The 11,458-nt window shown below is 35.5% G+C and overlaps 1 protein-coding gene across 1 annotated transcript; it reads right to left on the bottom strand.

Annotated features, from left to right (window-relative positions):
• Positions 1–970: 970 nt before the first annotated feature.
• On the bottom strand, positions 971–4,945 carry LOC145661524 (uncharacterized). Its single transcript, XM_081726842.1, has 2 exons — positions 4,642–4,945; positions 971–4,458 (listed from the first exon to the last, which is right to left on the bottom strand). Exons 1-2 carry the CDS (start codon positions 4,943–4,945, stop codon positions 971–973), a joined length of 3,792 nt encoding a protein of 1,263 aa, XP_081582968.1.
• Between the last annotated feature and the right edge of the window lie 6,513 nt (positions 4,946–11,458).

Below are 11,458 nucleotides of genomic sequence, written 5' to 3'. Positions count from 1 at the left end.
ACAAATACTCCATATACCATCTTCTCCAAAACTGTTGAAATTGTTGTTGGATCCTTTGCCATCTTTGAATTGAACTAATCCTCTCCTGATGTAAGTCTCGTTCTGGTAGTGCTGTCAATGGTTGGCCAATAAGAAAATGACCAGGAGTTAATGCTACTGGATCATTAGGATCATTGGATAATGCTACAAGAGGTCTCGAATTTAAGCAAGCTTCTATTTGTGTGGTTAATGTTGTTAACTCTTCAAACGTGAGATATGACATTCCCATGACTCTTCTTAAGTGGTATTTAAAGGACTTAACTGCAGCCTCCCAAAGACCACCGAAGTTGGGCGAATATGGCGGAATAAAATGCCATTGGATTCCTTCAGTAGTTGCAAAATTCTTAATCCTTTCTTGATGGTCAGCTGTATGCAACAACTTTTCGACTTCTTGAAGTTCCTTGTTGGCACCAATGAACGTAGTTCCATTGTCGCTATAGATATGCTTGCATTTACCTCGACGAGATATGAATCTTCTCAAAGCAGCTAAAAATGCCTGACTAGTAAGATCACTCACAACTTCGAGATGGATAGCCTTTGTTGCTAAACACACAAACACTGCAATGTAGCACTTCACCTTTGTTTTTGACCTTCTGGTACCAGTTTTAATGTAAATAGGACCAGCAAAGTCAATTCCAGAATTTGTGAAAGGTCTTGTTAGTTCTACTCTATGTTTTGGTAGTTGTCCCATTAATTGATCTGGTCCAGACGCCTTTAATCTTTGACATGTAAGACACCTTCTAATTACTTTCTTGATGGCATTTTTACCATTAGGTATCCAATACCTTTGCCTTAGTGATGCTAGCATTAACTGACATCCAGAATGTAGCAATCGCCTGTGTTCATGTTCTATAATTAGACTTGTTAGGTGATGATCTGGTGGTAGAATAATTTGATGTTTAGCTTCAAATTCAAGTTCAGACATCTTTAATCATCCACCAACTCTTAGTAATTGTTGCTCACATATGAAAGGGTTGAGAGACAAGAGTTTGCTCTTATTGCTAACTCTTCCACTTTCTTTAAGATCAGCCATTTCCTTAGCATAAACTGACTTTTGAACTTCTCGTATTAGTTTGATTAAAACTTCTTCAATTTCTTCCAAGGTAAGAGCGTCTACATTTCTCCTTGATGCTTCAACTTTAGCATTCTTGGAAAACCGCATGCAATAAGCCAAAACTCTCTGAAGTTTGTTCAAAGTAGAGAATCTTTCGATCATACTATTATCTTGAGTTGTTACTAAGTAACTTGATTTTAATTTCTTCTGTTCAGGAATCTCTATGAGTGGGGCAGGCTTCGTCTTAGGCCAATCAAGTGAAGAACACTGTAACCATTGAGGACCGTTCCACCACAAACTATTATGTATTAACTTGTCAGGGCTTGTTCCTCTTGATATAATATCCGCAGGATTGTCACTTGAAGCGACGTGTCTCCATTCTCCTCCCACTTCTTGTACCTCAGCAACTCGATTGCCAACAAATGTTTTCCATCTATTTGGACTTGCCCTTAACCATGTTAAGACCACCATAGAATCTGTCCACATGTATACCTGGGATATTCGTTGTTTTAATGCCTTAGTTACCTTCTTGACAATTTTTGCTGATAACACTGCCGCACATAACTCTAAGCGAGGCAGGGAAATCTTCTGTATGGGCGCCACTTTGGACTTAGCACATAATAACTTCGAAGTAACTTGACCATCCTTGCTGACGGATCTTAAATACACACATGTCCCATAAGCCTTTTCTGAAGCGTCTGAGAAAGCGTGAACTTGAATGTCTATCAAGGTACCCAACTGAAGAACCATTCTGTCTACACTGATATCTGATAATGAAGGAATGAATTCAAGTACTGTCTTGCATCTTTGCTGTAGTTCTTTAGGAAGTGTTTCATCCCACTCCAATCCTGCTTGCCACAGATCTTGAAGAATTATCTTACATACGATTGTTATTGGACTAACAATTCCCAACGGATCAAAGATTGAAGCAATAATACCCAACATCTTGCGTTTTGTTAAATTATTATTCGACCTTTGATTTAGAGTGAATCCATTCATCACTTGAAGTTGATCAGTTGCTGGATGCCAAAGTAATCCTAATGTTTTAATTTGACCCTTATCGTCTAAGCGTAATGGAAGTTGTGTTTCTCTCAATTCTTCAGAGATGGATTCCAATAACTCAGTACTGTTGGAACACCACTTTCTTAGCAAAAAACCACCCTTTTGTAGCATTTGTATTAATTCGTCCTTTATCTTTAAAGCTTCCTCCACACTTTCAGCTCCTGAAATACAATCGTCAATATAGAAGTCATTCTTCAGAACTTGTGCTGCCTTCGGATATTCACAAGCTTCTTCTGCACTTAATTGCTGGAGACAGCGAGTAGCAAGGAAAGGCGCTGAGGCTGTTCCGTATGTGACAGTTTTTAATTCATATACCTTAATGGGTTCTTCTTCTGATCTTCTCCACAAGATCTTCTGGAATTTACAGTCACGCTCATCAATCAAAATCTGTCGATACATCTTCTCTATATCTGCAGTAAAAGCTATAGGGTAGGTGCGAAATCTTAATATAATTGACTGCAAATCGTCTTGCACAGTTGGACCAACTTTGAGAACATCGTTCAGTGAAATGCCACTAGTTGAGCATGCGGATGCATCAAATACTACTCTAGTCTTCGTAGTAGTACTAGCTTCCTTAATAACTGGATGATGAGGCAAGTAATATCCTTGAGTAATATTAGAGTTGCCTTCCACTTCCTTCATATGTTCCAAAGCTTCATACTCTTCAAGGAATGCCACATAATCTGTGCGTAACTTGGGGCATCTATTTAACCTTTTTTCTAGTTGTTGTAAACGCTGAACAGCTGTCTTATAAGAATCACCTAACTGGGTCACTTCTTGTTTGAATGGCAGTCTCACTATAAAGCGTCCTGTTGAATGTCTTCTAGTGTTTGCGATAAAATGTTCTTCGCACTCCCTTTCTTCTTTGGATAGAGGAGTTTCTTGAATATCTTCTATTTTCCAAAACTTCTGCAGCTGATGGCTTAAATCATCGTTGTTGTGCAAAAAGAATGTTCGATGTTCTGGCGTGAAGTTGTTGTGCTTTGGCGTCTGATATTGTCCTGAAACTATCCATCCTAACTCTGTATTTTGGAGAACTGGAAATGCTCCTGGACGCACCTGTTGTCCTGCTTTGAGTAGACTAAAGAAAATTCCAGCACCTAACAACAAATCAATCTTACCAGACTTGTTGAAATTAGGATCCGCTAACTGTAAATTCGGTGGAAAGTTCCATTCTTTAATGTCAATATCAGCATCAGGTAAATTTCCCGCTATTTTTGGCAATACAAAACACTCAACATCTACACTAAAATCACTTACAGCAGAGAATACTTGTAACTTACTTCCGTATTTAACGTTGCAACTTACATTATTAATACCTTGTACAGGAACATTCATAGGATATTTCTTTAATTTTAACCTTTGAATGAGAGATTCTGTTGCAAAATGAGATTGGGAACAACTATCAAGCAAAGCCCTAACCATATGTAATTTACCATTGCAATCTTTAACTTGAACAACTGCAGTTGAAAGTAAAACACGCACATTACTTTTAGGCTTCACAGAGCAATAAGTACTAGTATTAACAACTTCCTGTCCTTGAGACATTGACTTTTCACCTACAGGTTCCGTAACAGAATCATTTTCAACACTTACAGCATGATTAGGCTTTGATTTCTTAAAATCACTATGCAATAACGTGTGATGCTTGAGATTACATATTTTGCATGCACTTAGCGAACAATCTTTCGCTACATGGTTGACAACTTTCAAACAATTAAAACAAAGTTTGCTCTGTTTCGCAAAACTTAATCTTTTGTATACACTTAATTTCTGAAACTCATTACACTTGTGCAACGCATGACTTTGTTGACAAAACGAACACAAAATATTAGTACTCACATAAGATTGTCTAGCATTTTTTACATCCTTAACAACATTAGATTTACTGACATGCGACTTTGATTGCGTAGACTTTACCAATTCTAAGGCCTGGCATTTATTTTCTAAAAAGACACGAAGTTCTTCTAAACTAGCAAACTGTTCCCTATTTGTTTGATTTTCAAAGTCTTTACGTGTTTGTTCATCTAGCTTTTCCAAAACTAGGTGCGATAACAATATATCCTCCAAAGGAGTATCTAACTGTAACGCCTTAAGTGCATTTACGTTACTTATAGTTTGATTTAATAATGTCCTTAAGTCCGCCACTGAATCTTTACTGACAGTTGGTAATGAAAACAATGCCTTTACATGAGCAGTTGCTATTAGCTTTGGATTATTATACCTTTTGCATATCATTTCCCAAGCAAGTTTGAAATTTTCACCTGTCACTGGTATATTCTCAACTAATTTGCTTGCTTCACCTGATAATGAGGACAACAAATAATGAAATCTTTGAATATCATCTAAACTCTGATTGTTTACAACCAAACTACTGAAAGTATCATGAAAATGTCTGAAATCTGTAACTTGACCTTTAAATGTTGGTAGCTTTATGACTGGTAATTTTAGACACCCTGTATTCGCGGTTGAATTATCTGACGAACTTCTATTGCTACTACTAGCCTTCTCAGCTGTTTCAACAATTGACGTCATTTTTGCAAGAGTATCGTAGTAAGTGGCTTCAAACAAGTCTCTATCCTGTGTGTATTCATCGTTTTCGTCCTTTAATTCAAGCTGTTTTTGCACTTCATCATATTCTTTGAATATATTGGGTAAACGTGCACACCTAACTTTAATTTGCATTACATCGCCGTCTGCTCCAAATTGTTCAACAAATGTTTTCATTCTTGTAAGGGAAGCTTTAGCTAGGCCTCTTGCCTTTATAAGAGAATTAGTATTTGAATCCATTGCTTGTGATATATCTACCTGAAGTCCTTATAACAACAGATCTTTACACAAGTAAAAAAGAAACAAAAAAATATACTTAGCTACGTGACTGCTACATTGCGCCTTTGTTTTTCTTCAGATTGCAATGCACAGCTGAATGCGTAGGCGCGTACGTGATAAGTCCACTAGGTCAATTTTGCTTCTGATTCGTAACACTCACTGTCTTTACACACACATAGTCAATATGAATGTTTGAATGATTCACTTATTATTTTTCTTGGCACAACACTTCCTCCATTCGGCACTGGAGGACCAAAAAAACTGTTTATGCTTATGTTCTTAAACGTGCGCCATTTACTTTACTGGTAATGGACTGTCTTCTAACAATGGAAACTTCCAATACTTGTTTTTAGTTTTTATTGTACCTTACTAATCGCTGGTTTTCAACTAACACTTAAAATAAACCACAAAGTACATATAACAACTTCACTGTGTTCATTGCACTTAAATAACAAACTTAACTTTAAAATTATGGAAGAAATGTTCGTGCCTCGTGCCTTATGCACCGTCTCTCTTCAACACTTTCCATCTTGAATAACAAATGAAATCTAAATTTCGTAAAAACAGTGTTTCCAGTTCTTAAAAATATTACTACATAATATAAGACTTAACACCTAATATTGCCTATTCTATGCATTTTCTTCAAAATAAGCCTTTATTGGGAAAATATATAATTTATATAACATAAATAATACACACATATTAAGTGTTTGTAAACACAAGCACGTGGTACGTTACGATATATATACATAGTGAACTTCAAAGATGTGCACATAATTCGGGACGTGATTAGTGATATCAAAAGAAGACAAAATGTCCTCTTGTATTTTGTCGAATTCCGTGTCGTGTACGACTAACAGAGTGTCAATTTGGAATCGAAAATTAAATCCTGACAATTGGAACGGAATCGAAAGATGTGCAGATACTTTGAGAGGTGATTCGTGACATGAAAAGAAGACAAAAAGTCCTCTTGAATGTCACTTATAACCTCCCGAAGTATGTGAACACCTTTATGTCTCGTTCCAATTGCCAGGATTCGGTTTTGCCAGGAGTCACTCGTACACAACGCGGAATTCGACAACATGCAACAGGACTTTTTGTCTTCTTTTGATGTCATGAAACAGCTCCCGAAGTATGTGCACATCTTTCAGGTTCACCCAGTATGTATGGAATGCATAACAACCTTCGTTTTTATATATACAATAAAAGAAGATATTAACAAACAAGTACGTTTCTATATTCTTTGAACATTATATATGACTTGAATCTATTTTTTAATGGTATTGAGTATTTATCTTCATTACTTCGAGTTACATTTTAGTACCTATTTTTTAAATTTTTAGTGCCTATTTGCCTGCCTATTTTCCAGGTTTTTAGTGCCTAAACATCCGGTCTCTAATGATGACTATGCCACTTTGTGCTCTTATGGAAGCGGGATTGCGCATAAAAGTGGACACAATGCCTACGAATGGTCTGGCGACCAGGACTTTAAGGGCCCATGAAATAATTATATTTTTTCTTCATTCAATTGCGATATTTTCATGTTTGAAATTCCTTACTGTATGATCGTATCACCACTGTATGATAGGATAGCGCTGTATTAACATATGCTTCAGGGGTACATGAAAACATTGTACATTTCTATCTTTGATTTGATTTGATTTTTAGTTTAGTATCCCTTTCAGCAGCGAGGCTATATAAGACGTGGATCTAGAACTTAACTTGGAATCTGAACTATATGAGCTTCCTCCGCAAATCAAGTCCGGGTCTCCTACGCCAAAGGCACGTGTGGTAACCGCTTAGGCACGAGAGAGCTCTCATTTCATCTTGATCTACGCATATTGTTCATCTTTCCGAATATTGTTATGGCGCCACTGCCTTCGATTGGATAACACACAGCCGTTGTTACTCGCTCCACTTCCACATCTCGCATTCCCTTGTCAGCTACAGAACTCTTGTAGTCTGAGACATACCTTTCTGAATTAAGAGCAGTTGTCACTACTTTTTATCCAACCTATATATATATTACATTTACATAAGCCATCGAAATCTACTTGATTCATAACCAGCTACCTAAACTGGAAATGGAAATGATATTTTCTGATCACCGTATTGAGAGGTATCCATTAAAGGAGGTTTCACTGTACCAAGAAAGCTAAGCAATTTTTCATTTCTTTGATATACTTAATCGAAAGTTTTTGAAATTGATCTCAACATTTACTTACTTTCTTTCTTTCTTTCTTTCTTTTTTTTTTTTAAGGGTCACCATCAGTTGTATCCTTTCCTCATTATTATGGAGCAGACCCGAGTTTGTTGGAGTATGTAGATGGCTTGAATCCTAGAAAAGATGAACACGAATTTTACCTTAACATTCAACCAGTACGTATCAAATATTGTAGAAAATTAAACTTTCTTTTACAGGTCTGTAGTTTTTAGATTTGGAAATAAGTTTATGGTGTTTGTCTTTCCTTCAAAAAACTGTTATTAGCAGTCCTTTCGGTAATTAGCATATTATAGTTAATAGATGACCTAAATTATTAAGAAAATATTGAAAGAATAAATTCATATTATAGGTTAATAGTAACTTATGTTTGCCTTATAGGATGATGGGAGTAATAAATGTATCGACACAAACATTTATAGTGGAACGATAATGCAGAAGGTGGAAATACCTCGAAAATACCTACAGATACGATTCTGATTCATCTAATTCGAAGCTACAACCAACCTTTCAGAGATTATAGAATGATTGCAGCCTATGATCATACTAAGAAAATCAGAAAGAACTTTATAAAACACACATGAAAAATATGTATAGCTATTATATAGATACTTTACAGCTGTGTACGGAAGGAGGTTCGGGATTTGAACCCAATGTATTAAGATTTTTATATTCTGAAGTTACTTCATATATCACTTCCATACCAGCATGAATTTTAGAGTAACAACTTTCGACTTGGACAATTTATTGAAGACGCTTTAGTTTAGTTCCCGCCCATAGAGAAGTTAATTGACGTCGATGAAGTAAATGTGTAAAAACTAGTAGCGGGCACAAAAACAGGTTTTTCGGTTTTTAGGAAAACCAAAACCGGTTTTCGAGAATTTTAAAAAAACGATTTCTCACCGAAACCGGTTTCGGTTTTCTCCAAAACCGGCCCGGCTTTCACCGAAACCGGTTTAGGTTTTCTTCAAAAACGTTTTGATTTTCTTCAAAACCGGTTCGGTTTCTCACTAGATCCGGTTTTGATTTCTTCAAAACCGGTTCCGGCTTTTTCCAAAATTGGTTATATTTCTGACCAGAATAGTGTTTCGTTTTCCTCCAGAAGTTTCCACCGAAACCAGTTTCGGTGAAAAACCGAACCGGTTTTTGGAGAAAACCAAAATATCGTTTTTCGGATTTCGGTTTTTCTAGAAACCGGTTTCCGGCTTTTATAAAAAAAACAGTTCTGTCCATCCCTAATAACGCCATATATACTGCCAATTTCTAGAAATTTCCCTTTATCCCTTTTGAAGAAATTAATGTCAAAAATCCCACAAAATGGGATTTTTCCCATGGTTTGGCGTAACTGACTTGTCTTGCTAGTGTCATTATCAAAAGCTTGATGAGGGCATATTTAGTATTAGTTTCATCTTAATAGATATCGTTGTGGTCGTTCAGAGTAAACTTTTTTTTCGATTTTCTCGAAAGCTTCACGAGTATTTACACTCAATAATTTCATATTGTTCAGGTCATTTCTATATATTAAATTGGTGCATACCTCATCTTAATACATTTACTGTCGGTATAGGGTAATCGTAGAGAATTTTATATTTGATGTTATTAGTGAAATATGTTATTAATGATGTTATAGTATATGTCATAATGTTGATGTTATTAATTATATATGTTGATATGTAATTTCAGTATTCGGGTGTCCCATTAAATGGAAGAGTGACCCTGCAGTTGAGTATGCACGTCAAAAGTGTGAAAGGAGTCAAGCAAAATAAAGTCTTCGAGAACATGTTTTTACCTATTTTTTGGTGTAAAGAGGTAAGTTTATTAATGGGATATTTGAATAAATTCATTTCTTAAAGAAGTTCGAGCTTGAATTCAAAATTGTGACTGTGTACACCGAAGTTTTATTAACACTACAATAGATAATTTTTTAGTTTTCAATTAGTCAGGGTCTCACCTAACTTTGCGACCTGAAATATTTCCGTTACGACAAAAAAAAAAAAAAAAAAAAAAAAAAAGAAAAAAAATTGACAAATCTAGTTAAGCAGGAATATACCCATGCCAGAGACCTATACAATTCTGTAAACAACAAGTGTCCCCAGGAGTCCCATCATAGGGCCTCAGGGGTCAACTTGAAATTTTCAAATAGAAACCCCCTTTTTTATTGCAGATTCTGATTTTCAGATCAAAACTAAGCAACTTTTACTTGAAGCACTTTTTCGTTATTCTAATAGATAGCGCTGTAATCGCAAAAAATGAATATCATCGTACGTACGTCCCCTTTGAGACCTCAAATATTTCCGAAATGACAAAAAATTTGACAAATCTAGTTATGTAAGAATAAACACATGTCAGAAGTAGAGATGTAAAATACCTGGGTATTTATTTCAGCCAAAATGGTTATTTTAGTGTGTATTTTATGTTTCAATTATCCATAAATGAATTTTATCATTGCCAATGAAAAATATATTGGTCATTTGTATCATCTGCAACATCACATTTCACAGCATTTCACATATAACATATCCTAAATCTATTCACAACTTCAAAACAGTTGTAGGTCTTGGGAAAATAACCTTACCATTGGGTTTCTCTTCAAACGAGGATGTTGTTTAATATGCCACACGACCAAGTTGCTATTTAAAATAAACAAGTTGATTCCAAGGTGGCGGAGGACAACCTTAAACACGTCATATTGTTTCCCCCTTGCAGCACCATTGATCCCAATTGGTTTCGGATCGACTGTATTTAGTTTCTTAAATATTTAGCCCTGTCCAGATTTTTTATTTCACTTAACAAAATATCTTTCAATCACTTCGAACATTTGTACATTTTCCAATATGACGAACGAAGAAATAGTGGGATTTTAGTATGTCATTTAAACCCTTTGTTTCCCAAAGAATGCATTTATGAAGAGATAGAAAACAACAAACTTTCAACAACAATTAATTGGCTATACAGTTTCTGGGCTAATGAAAATCCTGGAAATAAACTTCTGTCCTTAGATGGCTTAAAAACTTCATACTAAAAGTTGGTTTCCTTCTAAATCCACTAGGCTGCACGGAGAAAAGAGTTAAAACTGTGGTTTCACACTGAAACCACCGGACCAGAAAGGGTTAAACAATCTTTATCAACATCTATGTCAAATTTTAACTTGTTAATAATTACATCCTAAGTTCAATAAAAATTTAAATCAGTTTGACGGTAGTATTCGAAATTTTAGAATTAAGAGCTAAATATTTCTAAAAGTATGCGTTTTATGAAATTTTTTTCTCTTTAAAAAATATTGTTATCTATGTTCTATAAACCGACACTAAGTTTATCTCTTTATGTTCAACCATAGTGAAGATATTGTTATTTTTATTTGGGTAGTGTTCATTTGACACTTCCGGCAGCCATTTTCCAATATGGCAGCTAAGGTCACCTTGGATTTCAGGGGACTTTTAGTATGTTGTTTAGAACATCATTCCCAACATCTGTACCGATTTTCAGCCTGCTACTAATTTGTTCCTTTCTTCATTAAAATTTGATCTTCATTTACTGCACTATGTGTGTTATCTAGGAGGACAACGAACAAATAACTAATAAAATTTGGGTATTCTCGGTTGCGGTATCCGAATCTGCATTAATGTAGATCATTTCTATTTAGAATTTTGGGAAGATGAAGACAGCTTCATTTTGTTGGTTGAATAGATCTTTTAAAATGATTGGACACGTACTTAAATTGCAAGTGTTTTTCTCGAAGTATTTAGTTCATCAGCCTTAGGTGACGTACGTGCATACGATGATATCCATTTCTTCTTGTTATTACACCTCCATTTATTAGAATAACGAAAAAGTGCTTCAAGTAAAAGTTGCTTAGTTTTAATTTCAGAATCAGAATCTGCAATAAAAATAGGGGGTTTCTATTTGAAATTTTCAAGTTGACCCCTGGGGCCATATGATGGGACCCCTGGAGGCATTTGTTGTTTACAGAATTTCATAGGCCTCTGGCATGGGTACATTTTTGCGTAACTAGATTTGTCAAGTTTTTGTCATTTCGGAAAAAATATTTCAGGTCGCAAAGTTAGGTAAGACATCGCCTCTCTCTCTCTCTTTCTCTCTCTGTATATATGTAAAAGGGTGGTCCTTAATTTTCGATTTCCGAATTTCTTTGCTCCCAACCCCTAAATTGGTTCCATGTCGGACCAAATTAATCTGTGAAAAAAAATGGGCTCAAGCGAAGAATATTTAACCGACCCCCAAGCGACCTAAACATC

This window comes from Thermobia domestica, chromosome 10 (genome assembly GCF_964235325.1).
Source record: "Thermobia domestica chromosome 10, izTheDome1.hap1.1, whole genome shotgun sequence".
In the NCBI taxonomy this organism is placed as follows: domain Eukaryota; kingdom Metazoa; phylum Arthropoda; class Insecta; order Zygentoma; family Lepismatidae; genus Thermobia; species Thermobia domestica.
This window is presented reverse-complemented; position numbering and strand designations above follow the sequence as displayed.